At 46.2% G+C, this 21923-nt stretch overlaps 2 protein-coding genes across 5 annotated transcripts in view; one reads left to right on the top strand and one right to left on the bottom strand.

Moving 5' to 3' along the window:
• The window catches only part of LOC129382470 (glutamate receptor ionotropic, kainate 5-like), a 46302-nt gene extending 28998 nt beyond the window's left edge, over nt 1–17304 (bottom strand). Inside the window, exon 1 of one of the 3 annotated variants that reach the window (XM_072288820.1) lies at nt 17233–17304. The gene's annotated coding sequence lies outside the window, so the exon portion shown is untranslated. Of the gene's footprint in view, nt 1–7174; nt 7276–15082; nt 15180–17232 lie in introns of those variants that run through there. The other 2 variants (XM_072288819.1, XM_072288818.1) reach the window with 2 other exon arrangements.
• A 104-nt stretch (nt 17305–17408) lies between these two features.
• Nucleotides 17409–21923, top strand: part of LOC126522579 (uncharacterized) — a 31833-nt gene continuing 27318 nt past the window's right edge. For both annotated transcript variants that reach the window (XM_050171349.3, XM_072288821.1), the window contains exon 1: nt 17409–17619. In XM_050171349.3, the coding sequence (XP_050027306.2) occupies nt 17538–17619 (82 nt within the window). In that variant the 5' untranslated portion in view covers nt 17409–17537. The remainder of the gene's footprint in view (nt 17620–21923) is intronic.

Genomic DNA, 21923 nt, shown 5'->3' with positions numbered 1-21923 from the left:
TGTAATTCTTCCATGTTAACGATTTGTTGAAACTGCTGTAATTTTTGTTTTACTACGTTTACTTTGTAACGGAGGTCCCATTGCAGTATTTCACTTCGGCACCTCCTTCTGTATATTAACATATTGTAATCTTTCTAATCATCTCAATAAAAACCGGTTTTGATTTTGAATTCACGAAACTTTTCTTTCGTAAATGCTGCTTGCCATTGGCCAGAGACCTGCGCTAATATTATGCCCAGTGCAGTAATTGGCTACCTTTTTCTCTTACGCTATACGTATTTGGTCTTAAGAGAAATATCTAGCCTAGAAAGAGAGAGAGTTATTTATTTTAAAGCGGAGAGGTTTGTCGGTGCAGAAGTGTTCACCCACATGCTGTGGGGAAAAGCGTAGACATTTTTTGTCTTTTATATGGCTCTTTCGTCACGGCACGCTCTACAGTTTAGTAGAGTATGTTTGATCAATGCCACAAAGCCAGCTGTCGTGGCAGGGACTTCTAGTTTGGCCAAGGGCATATATAGAGAAGGCTGTTTGCACACGCCACGCTAAATAGTAGCCGAGTGTCGTAATAGTCACCTTGGGAGTCTTATTTGAACTAAAGGGTCAGTATGGTGCAGAAGTTCTTAGCGCCCGAGTAAGGAATACCAAAGTTTCATCCGCTCCTTAAGAACATGCCTCTTTGTCAATGCCGATCGGTGCATCAACTTTCGGGAAAAAGAGTTTCAGCAAATTCTTGTGGCTGTCGCCCTTATAAGCGGCCTCATCCACTTTTTCATGCCTGATATGTCACATTGCGATGCGTTTATGCGATGAAGGTTATCGGATGTGCAGCTTTACATCTTAATTGATGTAAGCATATAATGTCGTTAATGCACAGGTGGTGGTGACAAAGTGCACTTTGCAAACGCTTCGCAATGTTTGTGGAGTTGGAGGCGCTTCAGTATTGAGCGTCTCTAAATTGTTTTTGAGAGCACAGCTTTTACGAACCAGTCAAAAGCTCCTGCTGCGCTGGTCTAACATAATCCTGGTTTTAGTTGGCGCCTCATAATTTGTAAGCTCAGCGATGCAATGCAGACACAGAAAAAGAACAGACACGGTATTTATGTGTTCCAGTGCGATGCTGATTCGCCAAGTGTATTCATTTATAGATTCTTGCGAGCTCTGCTCCTATTCAGTGTTTGCTTTAGAACTCCTAGAACAATGTGGCAGTGGTGTGTGCCCATATGATAGTGATAGTGCAGGAAGCTGCAATAACGTGATTGCGCATATGGAACGCTTCTTCTAGATATGCTTTATTAGGGTTAACAACAACTCCTATGGTGCTTCAAATATCTCCAGAATACGAAAGTAAAAGGACCCGCCGTAGTTGCTTAGTTGCATGGTGTTGCATGGTGTTGGGCTGCTAAGCACGAGGTCGCGGGATCGTATCCCGGCCACGGCGACCGCATTCGGATGGGGGCGAAACGCGAAAACACCCGTGGTACTTAGATTTAGACGCACGTTAAAGAACACCAGGTGGTCGAAATTTCCGGAGTCCCCCACTACGGCGTGCCTCATAATCAGAAAGTGGTTTCGGCACGTGAAACGCCATAATTTAATTTAATTAAAGTAAAAGGAACACCAACTGTAGTGGGCACTCTAGTGATCAGGGGCGGAATTCACGAAGTTTTTGTTTCGTAAGTGCTGTTTGCCATTGGCCGGAGGCCTGCTCTAATATTACGCCCAGTGCCAGAATTGCTTTAGACGGCTCATGGGACGAAAAATCCTATGTCCAGCGTTACACCGTCCGGCGTTGTGGCACCAAAATTCATGGCACCGAAATTCATGGCACCAAAATTCGTAGGGAGTCGAACCTTCGATCTTTGGTGTTAGTCTAATTTACTACTTGTGGTGTTAATGAAGGCTAATTTATTTAAGATCCACGACCTTTGGTGTTAATTAGGGCGAATTAGGCCATCAGTATCTTTGTAAGAAAGCCTGAAACCGAGCCGAATAAGCGTCAGCACGACCTGTGATGTTAATTATGGCAAAGTTAATTAAGGCACAAATTATTAAGATAAAGCCATTTAAGGCACTCTAACCCACGACCTTTGATGGGAGTCGAACCCACTTGGAGATGTGGATGAACCGGCCATATCTCTAATTGGATTGGATATTGAAAAGTTGGATATTGAAAACGTGACGGGCACTATTGGTGTTTCAAGTTCCAGTGCGGTGCATATCAGCTAAGTGCTTTGATTTCCAGACTTTTGCGAGCTCTGGTTATACTTTGTTTGCTTTTAGGGCTCCTAGAACAGTGACACATCGGTATTTGCTCGTATGATACAGGTTTATTTCACATATATGGCATCAACCTTCAATAACGTGAGTGCATATAGGACGCTTCCTCTAGTTAGGCTTTTTTGTCTTGTTGATATTTCTGACTTTACACGTCTGTACGGCCATGTTATATCAAACTTTCAATATTGATTGCACCATTTACAATTCATGACCACTTCTTTTGGGCTCTTTTTCCGTACCTGGCCCTTGCACCAGAAAACACCGCATCCCCATCGCAATTGTTGATATTTAGGCTTTTATTTTTTCTATAGACTTAGTACCCAGCTGTAACTGCCGGGGAACGCGCGTGTGTGTTACACTGAGAAAGCGGTAGCTTAAATTTCAATTTTTTTTAAATCTGTAATAGCTGACTCTGATTTACCATACCTCCCTATTCCTCAGTATTATTAAATGAATAAAAACAATTTACTTTTTTTTTCGAATTGAGAGCAATGCAGAAAAACCTCTAATTGAAGTGCAATCTGTGGCAAAAGAAGTAAACTTCACGGCTCTAGTAACGGCGAGCACGTGTTCTCCTGTCAATGCCCTCCGAAAATTGAAACATTTCTAATATGGTAAATCACTCACGAAAGCTGATGTGATAAAGTCCACGCATGGTCCTTCTGCGATTATTTTATGCGCTTTTTTGTCTGTGCACTCATTGCACGGATGTTCTTTTCTGTTTTTACACCGTAAGCTCTACTCCATGGTTGAAGTAACATAAACACGCCAACGAGGCCCCGTTTCCAACACTGGCTTTCCAATGCACCATGGAGTTCCCCAGGAAGCTCCATCGTAATATAGAATCGTTTTTTTTTTGTTTTTTTTTTTACCGCGAAGGTGCATAGCTCTACCTCCCAATGGGTCTGTCGTATTCGTCGGCAAAAGATCCGAAGGCTCGCCCCACGCGGTTCCTTCCAGCACCAGCAGATGGCGCTCGCCTCCGCGCATCCACAGCATCCGCGGCAGGGAAGGGAAAAAAAAGAACCGGAAAGTTTGCCTTCGCTCATAGCGTTCGCCGCAAGCGTTTCCCGGTAAAGATTACGGTTGCATAAGCTGAAGTTGCCTGGAAGCGGCATCTGTAGCATTCGAAGCAGGGAGTGACGTAACTATACACATTTCCTTATGTAAAAGAACAACCTGCGTAGCAATATATTTCTGTTTTGACAGTGCTATGGGAAGGCCACGTACACTGAGGACTCTTGAGTATAGCAGTGTGCATACGAGGCACGGGGAAAGGGTGGTTAAGTGCATTTTTCTTGTAACTGATCCACTCTCTGTAGGTGCACGAAGTAGCGGCGCAAGCGAAGTCTCAGGCCGTTGAAAGGCCTTAGGCTAATAATAAGGTAAAGTGCATGTGAATGTTGTCTTGTCAATAATTTCAAGCTACGTTGAAATGGGTAATCGTTCTATTTGTCTGGAGCTTCGCTGTCCAACCACCTTCACAGCCTGGATGGGAGACTTCTTTTTTTTTTTTTTTTTTTTTTGCCCGTTCTCGCAACTTTATAAAGTAGATGCAACAGCCAATTCGAAATCGACATTATCCGCTCCCTGAACGCGTGTACTTCCGACAGTCGCACTGAAGTGCTTCTTATGCTAATGGAACTGTAGGTATGCCTCTGCACGCAGCAAATGTTTCATTCAGCAAAAGCCACATTTTGTGAGGAATCCTGTCACTAGACTGACGACTCTACTTATAGCCTTGTTATAGCATGTGATTATATATCTGCCTAATACACTACGCAGAACATTCATGCCACTAGCGCAATTTACTGACAAGAAGCTGCCATAAACCTCACTGATGGAATCACGATGAGTGATGGCACGTGCCATGTCCCGTGATAGTTTGCATGGCATCTGACGGGGCTGTACAAAGGAAGGTTCAATTTAAAAATTGTGTGTCTTGTGGTAAATGAATGCGGCATCTCCAGAACAAAATCCCGACGCTTTACCCCTTAGGCCCCGGACGCGTGCACGCTAGTCTTGTGTCAGCACCAAGTAGCACTTTCGGACTCGTTAAATTGACAGTAGAAGTGAAACTTACCCACTGTACTTCGCGTGCCCCATGTCCCAAAGCAGAAAGTTGCTTATAAAAGCGAGGGCACGCGCTTTTCCCCAATCCTTTTCTCACGACAACTAGCACATTGGCACTCTATGGGACAGTGTACCACCTTCAGGATCACACCAGGTTTTATATGAACAGGCTGTAACGTGTCTTCGCCGGACTAAAACAAATATGTCGTCATGTCACTGCCGTCACATTCATCTTGGTTCTGACGTTTACCGCACGCCCGTGTCACACACGTGCCATTTCTCACCCATGCAAAGATTTTTGTCTATCTCTTAACATTTCACAGAAATACAAACAATGCAGGATAGCGAGCTACCTGCTGACTGCTTTGCATAACAAAGATTCGCACAATGCACGAGATCGCCAACTCCTTTGGCTATGCTGTTGGGCTGCTAAGCACGAGGTCGCGGGATTGAATCCCGGCCACGGGCGGCATTTCGATGGGGGATAAATGCGAAAACACCCGTGTACTTAGATTTAGGTGAACGTTAAAGAACCTCAGGGGGTCCAAATTTCCGGATTTCTCCTCTACGGCGTGCCTCATAATCAGATCGTGGTTTTGGCACGTGAAACCCCATAATCTCCACAACTCCTTACAAGGCAGCGTTGTGAGACGCCTGGTAGCTGCCAAGCCTATCTCTAGGCTGTGCAGTCGCAGTTACCTTGCTTACTGCGTCACGTAAATATGACACCCACATGTATGTTTAAAACACCGTTCAAGGAGGAACAGCGCGACGCTAGACCTTGCTATGAGTACACCTAGCTGGGCGAGTTGGTTTAACACAACGATGATGTAAATGCGCTTAAAAGACGTAGCAAATAGGTATAGACGAGACACACATAGCGCAATGTGTGTCTTCCCTTGCCTTTACCTATCGTCCACGTCTTTTAAGCGCATTTACATAATCGCCTTGCTATCTATTCCAATGATTCGTCCTTCGTGCGAACTGCCCTATTTTCTTTTAAGTACAAAGACAACCAGACAGCCATATAGGATAAAGATGCTGCTCTTGTTCTTTCGCGTCATGCTTGCATTTGAAAGAAAACGAGGGGCCTCAAACAAAGTATTTTAAAACAACTGTTTGCGTTACAGCAAACTGAAACAGCATGGTTTAGCGCCTGTAGAGCGGTAGCAAAGCAAAATTTAAAGAACTGGTTTACTGCAGTTCGGCACCCTCACTTAAACGGTGAAAACAGAATATCACTTCCGTTCTGCCCACACTTTAATCAAGTAACATAATCCATCGTAAGGAGCTTGTTCGTGCCGTCCATATGTATATAATAATTTTGAAGCATGCCGTTCGTGTCCTTTGCGCGAGAATTAATCACGCCGTGTATCTCCAGAAGAAAAAGTCTAGCGTCACCTTTCCTGACTCACTGATGAGATCGGCTCTTCGTAGCAGCCCACATATCCCGATGAATGCTGAGACTGTTGGCCACCAGGCTTATTTGCATACCGGCCCAGGCGTACATCTGCGCCATCGTGCAGTAAGAAAGCCCACCATTTTCTACTGAACAAACGTAGCAGCGGGGATCCCCGCGCGTGAAGTATCATTACGATAAAATCAAGCGCTGGTCCGTAGCAAAGCGCACCAATGTTTTGCACGCGCACACACTGTCAAAGCCGGTGTAGCAGCACGTGCGAATCGCCCCATTCGCCGAGCGTACTTGACGGGTCCGTCCAATAGGTCCTCCTCGCAAAGGTCACAACTGGCAAATACTGTCATTGTGGAACAAGTGTTACCGTTGGCGGTACGCGAACAAGAGTCTGTTGCTTCTCATCGACCAAGCGTCCTTGAGAGGCATAACAGACACCTCGCTTAATCACACTGAATAGAAGAACGTAGCAGAGCGGCGACACCAAGCTTCGTTGAATGTACACAGCATCGTGTTGGCCGCCTTGCGCCTTTGTTTTCTGTCTTCAACAAATATGGATAATATAGATCGGAGGCAGAATTCCGCAAGCTTTTCGATCGTAAAGGTTGTTTGCCATTGGCCCGCTGCCTTTGTTAAAATGTCCGACATCCTGATTGGCTGACATCTGTTCTTATGAGCAGTTCTAGCTTAGGCCATTTGTATGTGCGTGCATGTGTGTGTGTGTGCTCTAAAGCCCATATATTCACAGTTGTATTGCGTTATAATTGACCATATCACAAGTTGCTAATACCTGCTATCACGAACAGGTCAATAAATATAAATAAATAGGTCAATATATAAGGCAGTAAATTTTTTTTTTCTTTTTTTGAACAAGAGCTCTGACTACCAGCTTTGAATGGGTACGGTATGTGCTGGCAACGTCGTGGCTGCATAAATTGAAAAGCAGACCAATGCTGTAATAAACGTACTTCGGCGACTCGCTGGCACAAAGTGTGTGTGTGTGGGGGGGGGGGGGGGGGGGCAACAGTCTCTTTACTATTACAAGTTTTATAGGGGTATTACTTAAGTTCGCGCGTGCGCACCTGACCCTTCTCTGGATCGCACAGCGCCAGCGGAGCGGCAGTCGCTCGCTAGCACTTTCGCAGCAGCCCTAGCAGTCAGAGCTGTGACCCCTAACCCGCGGTTCGCAATGAGTTGCGACCACGGCGGGTTCAGGCCAGGGGGGGACAGGGTGAGTCTCGACCTAAGGTGTTTATTCACCTTAGAGTACAAATATACCAACTGGCAACAACAGCAACAATACATACAAATACAACACAAAACCACAGCGGCGGAGCATTCCGCGCGTCTGGGGCAAAATAACCGCACAATGTGGGAACCACAAAAGAGGCTGATAAGAGTTCAGCTCACCCAGAGTGGATCCGCGCTCGGGCCCTGGGGCGGTCAGTCGCTCACAAAGGCCGAACGCAACAGGGGGACGGCGTGCGGCGGTCTCAGCGGCTGAATTGAGATGCGGCCTGCCGCACGCTCCTCAGCCGAAAGACAATGGTGCATCGGGGGAATAGCGCTTCTCCCCGAGCGGCGGAGAGGGAGTCCCCGCGGTTCCAAGAAAGGGAAAGGAAGGAACGGGGTGCCTTGGGCTGCGGCGTCGCTGCCAGGCGCGAAGAGCAGCGGGAGCGGCGAAGGTGCCCTCTCCCCGCTACCCTCCGCGAGCGAGCACGTGATTATCGCGTGATAACCGCGTGGCCGCTCCGGAGATATCGGGATGCGCGTGCGATACCCACAGTTTATAACGCACTCATAAAACAAAAAATTGCTTATTCGGCACCTATTCTCCATGGTTTATCGCAAACTTCTGAGGAACGTCTTCAACGTTTACTGGCAAGGGGGCTGCGAGTGTGTCTTGGGGTTCCGCAGGCTATATACCTCGAGTTTTCTAGTAATTGCTGAAGCTCGTCACCCACCATTTCCGGTCATACGAACGGTTGAAACATGCCGACATATTTATCGCATCTTAACCCAACACCAGAAGCATCCATTAAACCTCGCGCTTAGCGAACGAAACAAAAGCAAAATTCATGATGTTCTTCAAGAACATAAACCACTATTATTTATTAATTACGGGGTATTAAGGGCCAAAACCACTTTCTGAATATGAGGCACGCCGTAGTGGAGGACTCCTGAAATTTCGACCACCTGGGGTTCTTTAAAGTGCACCTAAATCTAAGCACACGGGTGTTATCGCATTTCGCCCCCATCGAAATGCGGCCGCCGTGGCCAGGATTCGATCCCGCGACCTCGTGCTCAGCAGCCCAAAACAATAACCACTGAGCAACCACGGCGGGTAAACCATTATTACCAAGATTTGTATTATGTAAAGTGGATGTTAGTTACGCTCCTTCGATGTTAACAAGTCCTAAAATAGAATTATCGGTAGACGGGATTATATCTAAGAGAGACATGTTCATGGTAGCCGCAGAGCAACTGGCACTCTTCCAAATTTTCTCATAGTACATCCACGTTTATATAGACGGTTCGTGTCATAAAAATTCCTTGACGTCCGCATTCGTCATTCCACATTTGGCGCTAGAGCAATCATTTATATTGTTCACAGAGACATCTTCCACCGTGGCACAACTATATGCAATCCTGTGTGCTTCGCGTTTCATAACATCAGAAAAGAATTCGCAAAAAAAAAATGGTCATTTTTAGCGATTCGCAACTCGCTCTCGCATTACTACAAAGCAATAAGAAAAAAATTTCGAACACTTTGCTATTGTATTAGATGCTCAGAGAACATACAAAAGCAAGCGCAATGAATCACGTAGTTTCCTTTCAGTGGATACCCGGGCACTGCAATATTCCTGGTAAAACTGCAGCAGACGCGGCTGCGAATCGGGCGCACAATAACGCAGAGACTATCACTCTTCTCATTTTGCCTAGTGAAGTCCGTCTGCTTCACTCCACGTGAATATGCACTACATCGAATAGTGCAGCACAATGACAAGAATTATGCTATCTGCCACAGGCGAAATTGTGAAAAATTCCCTAATTCTTAAACATGGTCATCCTGTGGACCCTATGCAGTAAACTCCAGTCTGTCCACAATTTCACGGTAATGTTCATTTACGCTGCTCATTTGTCGTGCGTGTTACCAAAAAAAGCGTGTTGAGATTCTCTTGCTTGATATGCGTCGTGAGATTACTTCACCTTGCATAAGTTCTACCATTCTACGGTCGAATATTTCACCATCAAGGGCCCGTCGCTTGTCATCACATATCAACCAAATAGCAGTCTACCGCCTTGTGAACGTATAGTCAGCGTCGAAAGCCTACGGACCACGGAATCTAACAAAACATTGATATTTCCGCTTCCTATAGACGCGCAGCGGTGTATTCGGATTTTCAGCATGTGCTGGTTTAGAATAAACAGCCGTTTTGCATAGCTTTACTAGCTGTGAGCCTACCTGTGTTTAAATTAAATCTATTCGAAGAACCTCGGCCACGCTAACTTTTGATGGAAACTATGTCATTGTATACTTGTACTTTTCTTTATATTCAATTTATTTAAGGAGAGGTTATATACTTGTACTTTTATTATATTCAATTTATTTAAGGAGAGGTTGGTGCATATGTGTGGCGCCGGCTACTCCTCTTACGCATTTTTGCACACACATATTTTTTTTTTTATGAATGATCCTCCACCCAACGTCACGCAGCACCTCATTCTGGCTAACTTACAGGACAGCCATCGTAGACAGGATGTACGAAATATAAAAACTTGACTCTCACATAATTATTATTAGGCCAACTGAAGTATAATAGATATGTAAACACAAAAGAATAGTGAAACTGCCTGTGACATTTTATCTAAATATCAGAACTACTTCGAAACTTTTCCTTCTTGCCTCGTATATTTCCCTAACCTTTCTAGGAAATTGAAATGCCAATGTTCACGGGCAAAATAGCGATGTCTTGGGGCACTATGTCAGAAGTGGGCATGTGTAGTTCATAGTGAATTCGAGATTCGGAGTGACCGACAAACTTTGCGCTGGAGCACTCTGCTACGGCGGAAGGCAACAGAAGGAAATGTGTGATTGAAAGACAGGCGCCCCGCCAGAGCAACTGGCAGGGGGCGCTAGTGCACATACGCTTCCGAAAGCGCCCAGCATTCCTCGCGTTGTTTTTTTTTTTTTTAAGCGAAGCTTTCTTTGCCTCTTCCTTCGACTTCCCCACTGCTGCTGCTGCTGGGGGCTGCTGTCGCGTACACTGCGTCGGGGGGTGGTTCAGAACGTGTATACAGATGACAGCGCGAGTAAGAGTGCAAAGGCGACGGGAGAAACTCGTTTTCACCCCACCATGGATGGATGGTTGGATGGATGGATGTTATGAGCGTCCCTTTTGGAACGGGGCGGTGAGTTGCGCGACCACGTTGAATGTGCACAGTGCCCTCTGGAGCTCCCTGGCCGTCGCCACATAGCCGCTTGACAGCTGTAGTTATCCGTGACTTCCCTCGGAAGCATTGCAGAAACTGCAGTGCTTCCCTTTCTACTAACGTGCGAGGCCAGAGGGGACGCAGATAGAACTGTAGAGATGAGGAGGAGAAGGAGAAGAGGCAGTCCCAATATAAGAGACGGGGAGGTGACGTGAGAAGGCAAGGAAACCCCACTACTATACGACAGCGGTTGCGGGGAAACAGGATAAGCTTAAGTTCAAGATACGATACAGTACGTTGCTGCTATTTCTGAAAAAAAAAACATGCAAATATGTCAAGCGGACAAACTACGCAGGGCGCGCAGAAGCAGTGCCGCATTAATTGAAGTGTACCGCAGGGCCCAGGCGACACTACGGAAGCGGTCGAACATCAAATCAACACTTCTAACACCCGCCGCGTTAGCTTTGAGTTTATGGCATTTCTATGTGCCGTGGATTTGAACCCTAGCGCGGCAGCCGCATTTCGACGGAGGCGAAATAGAAAACGCACGTGTACTTAGGTTTCGAGACACGTTAATGAACACCATGGTGTCAAAATTAATCAGGAGTCCGAAACTATATATATATATATATATATATATATATACGGCGTGCCTCATAATCCGATTGTGCTTTTGGCACTTACAGCCTCATAATCCAAGTTTAATACTTCTGCCACGATGCGATGTGCCATGTGAGGAAATGACAACGCCGAACCCTCTCAGAAGTCATAAAATATCGCGCACAACAACGTCTCAAGCAAACACCTCTCCCTTTGTGTTCTGTGTACTACGCAGACAAACAGCAGTGGTGCGCGCAGGGTAACGTTTAACGTCAACTCGCCACTCTCGTTTTAGCCTAAACGTTGTCGTTGATTAAGCTTTAGCCGTCAACATCACCGCTAATTATCGTCAATCAAAGCATCCAACACGGAAAGCTTCGCTTACATCGATTCCCACAGCGCGCGGGATACGAATAATTTCTTCTTTTTTTTTTCGTTTTCGGCCTTTTCGGCTTGAAGTCGCGCGCACGCTGTGTTTTAAGGTTTCGTGTTTCTTTGTAGCCTCCTGCGCTCTAATGGAAGTCACACCGCATGTAAGTCTGCTTCTCTTGTCCGCCGTGATCTTGCGTCGGGCACATCGGAGAGGCAGCGAAGCCCGCGATCAGTTCAGTGGCAACACATCGAGACAGCCTGAAGTGCCTTCGGAACTGCATTTCAACAACAAAAGTAAAGCTGCTAAAATGCGAACTTCCGAAAAGGTGCCGTTGTTACCTCTTCATCCTAGTACTGGTGAACGACGTCGTCGACAAAGCGCCCAATTTTCGGTCTATTTTGGCCGGCGGCTGAAACGTGATTCTAGGCTCAAACACGCGCGTACACATCGCATTGCGTGCTCCGTCCGCCTCAACGGCAGCAGAAAGTCTAGCCGTACCTACTCAAAGCTCTTCAGTACGTCTCACAGCAGCGTTTTCCACGTGGAAGACAACACGCCACACTAAACAGACCTCGCGAGCGCGAAAACAAACAACCAAAACCAGCGCCGAGTGTATTATTGGCGGCGAGGAGTTACGGAGTCGCCATCTATCGGAAGCGCCTCGCTGGCGTAGTATGAGGGATCACGTGGCGCGCTCCTCATAGGTTTTGCTGTCAGCGGTCACTGAAAACACCACGCGCGAGCTCTCCCGGACATTTTTGTAAGTACTTTCGAAACGAGAGAAGTTTCTTAGTGTCTAAATAATAATCTTGGGCAAACTGAAAGCACACAATCGTTTACAGACGCTATCTCTTTACCGAATACGTACAGTGAACGCCACTGCGCGCGGTTGCCGCGATGGAGTCTCCCGAACCGGCTTCTTGCGTGGAAGGTAGGTAAACGCCGAGAGCATGTGAAATATGTTCTTATAGTGTTAGTAAAGTTTCGTTCGTTCTCTGTTGTCCTCGCTTCTCCGTTGGAACTTGAAGCTTCTCGGACGATGATCGGCAGTTGTTGATCAAATGCAGACAGGCAGCGATGGAGATCAGATGTACAAGAAATCTTTATAGTTAAACTTTTCTATATACAAGGCAGGTAAAACAAATACATTACAAACTTGAACAATTGAGAAACAAAGTCTCACTCTTCGACTGTCTCAATGACTGTTAGAGCCCAGACTCGTTTTAACGTACATGGTACGGAGGCTCACTGATCTATCAGCAATCCTGATTTCAGCCAAGTCTGAGGGACAGCATGTCGTCCCGATTTTTATAGCCCAAATACACAAAGAAAAAAGGTGGTAGAGCCGTTGGCCCGTCCCACAGGTTCAGTTGCCAATCAGAGTCAACCGTTTGTTAAGCCACAACCCACAGGGATGGGCTTACTCTTAAAAATAAACATATTGGAAAACAAAGCTCTTTTCCTTCTTCCCTAAAACTCCGTTGCCCTCTCATTTCTACGTAGTTAGTGACGGGCTCAGCAAAACACGTCAGGCCCGAACAAGTTATCGCTAGACCGCCTCAAATCCCAACGGCGTCTAGGCCGCAAATGTCTCGGAAGCAGGGGCATCGACACCACGTAGTGCCGCTGTACTTAAAGTTTGGCCGTGTGGGAGACGGATGGCCCTCCTTGTCCTTCAAACTTACTGTCTACAAGACAAAGTTCTCCGAGCGCGTGTTTACAAGACGCCGCCGTCCGAATGCACTCTTCACGTGTGCACCGCATCCCTACAGCGTGCACTGTAAGCTGGCCTTCGACACCACACAGGCAGTCGCACCCAACAACAAGGCTGGCGATTGCGTTCTGGACGCGTAGAAGAATAGATCCCTGCTCCGTATATGCGGCACGGTGTCAGGGTTGCTAAGCCCTTCTTAACCTCGGCGGAGCCTCCAATTAGTCAGGTACTCGGGCGCCAGACCCACAATACCGTGTACAGCGGTCCCTTTCAAGGCTGGTCTGTGCGGACTCGTGTGACCGTCAGCGGACTGCCAACACCGTGCGCACAATACCGACTTCCCGGAATCGGCACTCGCCCTCCTGGCGCCTGCCGCGACGCGTCACCCAACACCGCGCGGTCCGTGACCCCACATAACACAGAAACGGTTGCCCCGCTGACATGGGGGTGGGGAAGTGCACCCTCTCTCTATACACACAGCTCGTGGCCGATTCGTGACACTTAAGAACACGAACAATCAGAGCGACCTTACAGTGTTTGTATAACTAAATGGAGCGTAAATGCAGCGATCGCGCAGATTCGCAGCGACCGACTGCGCGTCTGCATGCTCGTCCGTGCACTGTTTCGATTTCTCCGCGCGCGCGTTTTCTCACCGTGCCATGAGCTTTAGGCCGCAGAATATGAGCATTTGACAGTATACAAGCAACCATTGTTGCGTGGGCGCTATCAGAGCTGTTCAAAAATAATTTCATTGTAGAGACTTCGACGCCTACGGGGACTGTAATGTGCCGTCGCGACGATTCAATCTTTTTTTCTTCTAAATTCTTTGACCTTTCAATATTATTCCTCGAGTTGCGTCGCACTGTATGTTTATCGGTGTTCTCAGCGTGCAATTTCCCGCTGCTCCTTTTTTGTAATCCAGTGCATTAATTCATAACACAAACATGACCATATGCCATGCTTTTTTTTAAATGTGCTTCTAACCGCTGCCTTTCCACTCCACTGAACTTGCCAGTATCATAGACCAAACCGTCATGACATTAGTCAGGCAGCGGACTCGGGCGAGCGTCTCAGTGCGCGTTTTCAGAACATCGCGGACCGAGCGCCGTAGCAGAAATCTTCCTCGCGTCTGTGCTTGCTGCATACCCGAGTTGTAGCCGATGACTGTTTGCCGGTTTTATGTTTCGCGAGCCAAGCTTCACGCAGCTTCTTGTCCTGCGGCTACGTGTGAATAAGGCTGACACCGGCCTCCGTTACGTGCGTCCGGCCCTGCGGCACCGAGCAGTAGCCGACCATGTTGCGCGCCTTCAAAGGCAGCCACTACCTATTGTAGTGCTTTGAAGCGTTGTAAAGGAGACACTCGAAGCGGGAAAATTTCGCCACTAAATGAGGACCGCAGCGTACGAGGGAATTTAAACTCGTTTTCAGCTCGCTTCGGCGCGCCCGAAGCAGCCGACGCGGCCGCTATGTCCACGTGATTCCTCCTAGCACGTCACGCCGACGGTGGCGCCAGCCTGATATACAGGACGGATCGCTTGCCCAAGCGAGCATGCCGACTGCCCATAGATGGCGCCACTGCGTACGCGGAAGAAGAGCAGGGAAACGACAAAAAACGGAGACGTACAGAAGCACATTTCGCAATAGGGGATCAGAAAATTTGGGTGTGGTAGTTCACAGTGTTTTTTTTTCTTTTTTCTTGTTTAACCTAGGTAGCACATTAGACAGTATAATAGCAAGAGCTTGGTGACGCAAGCCCACCGCCCCGTTCCAGAGGGGACGCTCATAACATCTATCCATCCATCCAAAATGGTGTCCATGAAAAACTTCAGTAGACCACCCGGCGCTTTTCTGCTGAGGTGCCGCGTGTGGAAAAATTGTGCGAGCGAACTGGTTTGCGGCGGAAACGCGCTTCGCGGCACATTCAACGTAATTTCGCTGCGGCCGCTCATACAGATTGCGCAAGTACACTCTTATAATGGTGCTTTATTTCAACTGCAAATTTATATTGACACCTTTTTGCTACGTATACATATCCGAGGCATGGGTTTTACAGCAGGACGTCTTCAATTTTGCTGTCGTCAAATGCGTCGTCTGCTAGCGAACGCGCGTTCGTTCAGTTCGTTGCGCGGACGCTGGCGGACGCCAAGTTTTTCTCGCAGAAAGTCCGTGCAGTAAAATATTTTATGGTTTTACTTACTTTGGCACGCCCGCGACTCTTGCCGGCTGGCACCAATTGTAGTTTTAGCCAGGTGAACTACCATTTTTGACATTGTTTTCCAAAAGTAACACACAATTTTTGCCACAACAGTCGCATATCTGCAACACGAAGGTATGTAAGAAAATTTTATTGATAGCGTGTCAATTTACGTGCCCTTCTTGTTGGTGGAATATTGATCAGGGCCAATGATAAAAAAAAACAATATTATAGTGACATTGCCTATGTACCCAGACTTAATCGGAGAGACCGGGAAGTCTTTACCAATATATCAGTGGCTTGCCTGGCGATCTCCTTCACCGTGCCAGCAGGCGAAATGAAGTGGAAACATGTAGTCTGATCGAATGGCATTTGCTATTCAGATCGTATTCGACTTCAGAATTCACTATTAAAAATTGTAGAGTAGCCGTTCCCGTTCGAATGTAACGCATAACAGCACTTTTGAAGTCTCAAAGGTGAGGGACCGATCCAAGCGAGACTCTAATTCCGAATCATTTTGCTGCTGGAGAGTCGTGTCTGTTGCGGAGAGGCGCATCAGTTCCTGAGAGGATTTACGCACTCGTGCTAATCGGTTCTGCTGAACAAGTTCCTAGCTGTCATTCAATACAAACGCACCATTCTGGGGCAACCTTTATTAAATCTGCTAGCTTGGCTCAGGCAAGGAAAACATTTTTTTTTCCTTTCTTTGACGGTCTCACCATGCATATCTGCAATCCATTAAACTGGGCGCACAATGTGGTACCACACTTATCTTCTTCAACGAACACAGCAGATCTACAAATATCTCTACGTGCATGCCGTCCCTTCTTTTTTTGCTTCGTTATTACCCGTATGATAGTGCACCGGACAACTGAAAGCAGCCGTTTATGATACAGAAGTGGTTTAATTGAGCGGACGTAGATATGGAAACGGTATTGCATTTATGTATGAAATACAAGATAAGCGCAACATATTTTTTTCAGAAATCATACTTGAGAAGAATTTCGTTCGTTTACACATTTAGAGAAACGCTGAAGGACGCAGCTACCTTCTCTTTTTGTTTTCTTTTTTTTTAGCACATTCTGGCGTTTTACGTCTGCGGATATGATTTTGAGGCACCCTCTTAAGTTCTCACCACCTGGGGTTCTTTAACCTGCTCCTAAATAGATATGCACGAGTGTTTTTTCCATTTCGTTCCCATCGAATTCAGTGACCTTGTTTCAACCCGTTTTTTTTTTCTTTTTTTTTTTTGTTGTTGTTATTGTTAAGCATGGACTGGACAAAAAAATTCACACGGCTTACGGGCCAAATATTAGCACAAAAATAATGGCTACATAAAACTGTTTTCGGCACCCGAGGTCCTACCGCAATAAAAAACCCGTACCAATTACTCCATATTCTGTTACGCGAGCAAGACGGAAACATGGTTGGAATATTTCACTGCAGTTTTTTTTTTTTTTTTTTTTCTATACGAATACTTCTCGTAAATCTGAGTACAAGGCGCCGGATGGGGTAGATATGTTTTATGTTTGAGGCGGCAAGCAGGAAGTTTACACATGTTCTACCGTCTGCGTTTCGCAAGACCTACTCATGGACAACTAATATATGCGCAAAAATACACGAGAGATACACGTTGCTTGAAGAACAAGAAAAATTGTTGTTCTCCAAAGGAAACCGTACAATAACATAGCAGAATGAAAGCCGACGCTGCGGTCGCAACGCACACGCAATCGCCGAGCGGCATTAAAGAAAAATGAAATAAAGGAGGGAAGGAAAGGCATCTATTCCTGAGGCGTGAATACATCTCATATGCAATTATGAACACCGTTTGAGTTGTCTGAACGCATATAACAGCGCGCGAAGTAATATGAATGACCCTTCCGAGAAGTATCGCCAGCAGTTTCCAACGGCGCGACCTTGATGCGGCCCGATCCACTTCGATCGCAGCGCCGCCACAATATTTTTCGTCGTCGGCAAAATTTTTTTGTTGGAAACTCTATGGCCGCCGCCGCTCGTTCCACTGAACCGTATTCTAGTACGATCTAGTTACACCCAAGGAAAGAAGCGCCCCTTCCGCCCAACCGCGTGAAAAAAAAAAGAAATAATAAGCACCAGAAAAAGCAGAGAAGAGCCGCGACAGTAGGTGTACGCACTAGGTGCTCCGCCGTTCCAGTCAGTTCCTCCTCCACCGGCGCTCGACCTTCTCCATCCGTCAGCGCGCTCTCCTTGCCTTCTCACATCGGGCCGTTCGCAACTAGAGTATTCCAGAACAATCTGTCAACGCCTTCTCCTTACCTTCTCACATCGGGCCGCTCGCAACTAGAGTATTCGAGAACAATCTGTCAACGCCCTCTCCTTACCTTCTCACATCGGGCCGCTCGCAACTAGAGTATTCGAGAACAATCTACATTCGAGAACAATCTACTCGCAACATCGACGCATCCGAGGACGCACTGCCATGAATACAAACAACGCGGCGACGTCGGCGACGAAAAGCAGCGGCAGCGTTTGGAAGCTCCAAGTGGAGCATTTCAAACCAGGTGAGACGTCTAGCATATTACGTTGATGTTCACCTCGTTGGTTCTAGTCGCCTTCGCTTTTGTACGGCACTCGAGCTTGTTCTTGTATTCACGTGTTTATCTGATTATGCTTATGTAACACGTTTCTCGTGTGGCAGTGCCAACCGTGCGGAAAACTCAGTTTTTCTTTTTCCTTTCCTAATTTTGTTTAAGCTGACTGTGAAGTGTCTGCGAATAAAAAAAAAATGAAAGTGTGTCTGTGTGAGTTGATACACGGGAATTTCGATAAACGCTATAACGCGGTAATAGTGAGAGAGAGGAAGAAAAGCCGAATTTTACGGCCAACAAGAACATCACTTGAACAAATTGCTCAAGGACTTGCGCAACGTTTCAAACATAAATTGCCCTTAAACCTAAAGAAACCTCCCTTGGCAGACGACTTTGAGATAATAACAGCGACAGAGATAGAACACATTATTAGTTCGCTGCCAGCGTCATCCCCCGGTCCAGATGGAATTACAACAGGAATGCTAAAAGTCTTATTTGATAATGCACCTCAGGACCTCCTAAACATAATAAATTTCTCTCTCAAGAATGCATGGGTTCCAAGAGAGTGGAGAGTAGCTAAAGTTATTCCACTATTAAAGAAAAAATCAGCTGGACTTGACTTAGACAACATACGACCAATTTCTCTTACTTCCAATGTCGTCAAATTAATAGAAAGAGTTCTTCACGGCCGTATAACAAATTTTATGGAGAATGACACCCTTCTCAGTCCTTGCCAAATCGGATTTCGTCCCGGCCACTCCATATGGTGCGCCCATGTAGACTTAGAGAGCCGCGTTAAACTGGCTCGCCGCAAACGAAAGTACGCAGCTTTGGTGACGCTAGATGTAGCAAAAGCATACGACTCTGTAGAACATTGTATTCTATTCGATAAACTTCAGTCTACGAATATCCCAAAATATATAACCGCTTGGATCTGTGAATTTATAAGAGATAGAGAGTTTTATTGTTACCAACGCGGTATTTCGACGTCCAAACACAAGCAGACAAGAGGTGTACCACAGGGTTCCGTTCTTTCCCCTATATTATTTAATATTTTGCTAAGCACAATTCCTTTGTGTCCGGAAGTACATGTTTATGTTTACGCGGACGATATCGCATTTTTTACGTCCGCAAATAATATACATTCACTACAACAGTCGTTGCAGAATTACTTAGGAATGCTGGAGGGGTTATGCATGTCGTTAAATATTAGCAAAAGTGCAGTATTGGTATTCCCATTAACTGCACAGGTGCAAATTACTTTACAATACCGACAGGAAATCATTCCTCAAGTTGACGAAGTCAAGTACCTTGGTGTCATTTACGATGGCAAACTCACCTGGCGCAGTCACATTGAACATATTAAAACAAAGGCAGAACGAGCCGTAGCTATGCTCCGCCGGCTCAGCCACCGTCGCTCTGGACTACGCAGGGATACCTTACTGATGATCTATAAAATGTATGTTCGGCCCATATTAGAATTCGGCTGCGTGATACTTTCCGGTGGCCCCGCCTACAAAATTAAACCTCTCATACTTTTGGAAAGAGAAGCACTACGGTCATGCCTCGGGCTTCCTAGATTTGTTGCCAATGCTGTTTTATATCAGGAAGCTCATATACCCACCCTAGATTGCAGATTCCGCATGCTTACGGTTCAGACATTTTTAAAAATTTATGAGTTTTCAAAAAGACGTACGCAATATGCCTTTATCACTGAACCTGCTGAGTTTTTCCAAGTATCGTGGTCGAGATTGCACAGCCCTCAGATAGTATTCGTACAAGCACAGTTACAAAAACTGGATGTATCCATACGCCAAGTTTACCATTCAAATGATGCCTTTACAGACCTCAAAATTGAGTTCGAGGACATATTTCCTAATCATGCAAAACTATTACCAAGGCAATGTTTAATTAATATCTTACACGGCCACCTGCACCAGCTAACCACTGACAACGTAGTAGCTACACTCTAAAAACTAAGGGAGTGCCGGGCACTCTCTTTGAGGGAGTAGCTGCTTGTCCCATATTTCACTCTCTTTTCGAGAGTAGATCGACCCTCTTTGAGAGAGAGTAGGTCAACTCCTCCTGACAGAGTTTTGTTACTCCACCGCAAGGGATTGCTAGTACTCTTCCGCAGAGTGCTAATACTCTCCCCGCAGGGTTAATAGTACACCGCCAGACCGAGTACTTCTACTCCCCCAAACAGAGTGCTTGTACTCCTTCAGAACAGAGTGCTAGTACTCTTCCCAATACCCTCTTAGCCAAGTCCTGGTCACGCATGCAGGCAGGAAATCTGATCAAATTAGGGCCGCTGATATGCTGTTCCCTAGGCGGCTCCTCAGAGACACTGGCCCGATTCCAAGCGGCCTTCAGAATAGGCGTGAGCAAAGTTATGCAGGATTTTAAAGTCATTTTTTCGTGGCTATTTGCTGCCTACCGTGAGGCGTGACTGCTCTGAAGCGGCCTATGTGTATGCGTCACGAACGCCACTGAGGAGAAAAAAAAAGCGAATTACCACTTAATCTGCAAATATCCGCAAATTTCACAATCAGAAGTCACACAATCTAATTAGAATACAATTGTCAAGGGAATCACATACTTATCAAGAATTACAATGCTCTATACATCATGTGAATTCGAACCCGCGTACACTCGCATTTGTACAATTGAAAACACACATCATAACCATTACACCACAGCGCCGCCACGCCCAGTAGTGTTCTTTTAGAGGTTATATATATACCGAACGTATTTGATGAATCGGCTGTGGTGGGTGGGGTTTCTCTGCAGTGTGCTGTGCTGTTGTGTACTGGAATGCGTGTGCGTTTGCATCATTTCCATTCCTTGCTACGACTAACGAAGGAAGACAACGTAGACGACAACGTGAGAACTATTCACGGCTTGTCGTCACCGCAGGAAAATAACAAATGTGCCGTTCAGCTCATGATCGAGTGCTTCTCCAGTCCATGTTCTCCAAAATACGCGGATACAAAGTATTGCGCCAACCATCCACGTATGTGAATTTAATTCGCGCGTATACTGGTGAGCAACTGCGACGCCAGTACCAGGCATTTCGACGTGCCTCACGCTGCCGTGTAGGCGTTCTTTTCAAGTGCATTAGTTTAGAGTTTGGTTCAGTCCGCTGTGAGCTGTTGTCCTGCAATAGCAGCGGATCGTTAGCGTTTTGAAGCGCATGCATTCCAGCATTTGGAGACTGCTTATGCCGATAGCCGCGTCAAATGCATTGGCACGCATGTTTAAATGACTAATGTGTCCACTTGTTACGCGTGCACTGCTCGTATCCTGTGGCAGTGCTCGTTCTAAAAGCTTCGAAGACCATCTACACTCATGCGTGTGTTCAATTTATATATGCACAGGATGGACTTGCCGGCTAGTTGGTTGAGCATTTTAGAAGAAACAGCGCAACACAAGGACAACGCAAAAACATGCCACACCACGAAGCGCTGGTGTGGTTGATGCTTTTTTTCGTCCTTGTGTTTGCGCTGTTTCTTCTTCCACGATACACGCACACCACAGGTACGCGAAAGTTTAGGAGCATAAGTGGTTAACTCTGTTTTCCCCGTTTTCTCTCAGTGTCAATGGCACAGTGCGTTGCCCGGAATTGTGCACGCTTACCCCCATATGCAGAAATGCATCATAACTTGAAGCCCATGCTTGACTTGATCTAAACGACGCAAGTCGTGAATGCACCAAATGAAAGGCAGTGAGCGTCTTGGGGGACGTTCGCACCAGGCGTCGTTTATATCAAGTCAAGCATGAGCTTTGTATTAAGATACATTTCTGAATACGGGGCTAGACATCTGCTTCTTCCAGAAAATGTCGAAGAAACGCCCGCCAAAACCAGGCACATTCGTAAACTTAACTAGGCAATACGAAGCTCCATAGAAAAAAAGAAGAGTGGTATTAAAAGCTTTCAGTATTTTTCTTTACTCCAAAATAGTTGCGCTCTCGTGGCTTCACTGTACAGAGATAGTGCAGCGTTAGCTACAAAGCATGAATTTCCTAACTCCATGCCAAAATAAGCTTGTAAAATTATTTAGGCGCTAGAATCCAGGGTTTGTAGCGATCCTTGAAAATCCTTTATTTCTAAAATGCCATTTTCAAGGCATTGAAAACCCTCGAATTTTTAGAAGTACTGGAAAGTCCTTAAACTTGTACACTTGGCTAGACTTAGCAGACATTGCCAAGCGCTTTTTTTCCCTTCTGTGACACTCTTTCGCATGTCACAGAAAATTGTCTTTGGAGGTAATAGAAGG

The sequence above is a fragment of the Dermacentor andersoni genome, chromosome 6 (assembly GCF_023375885.2).
Source record: "Dermacentor andersoni chromosome 6, qqDerAnde1_hic_scaffold, whole genome shotgun sequence".
NCBI lineage: Eukaryota > Metazoa > Arthropoda > Arachnida > Ixodida > Ixodidae > Dermacentor > Dermacentor andersoni.
This window is presented reverse-complemented; position numbering and strand designations above follow the sequence as displayed.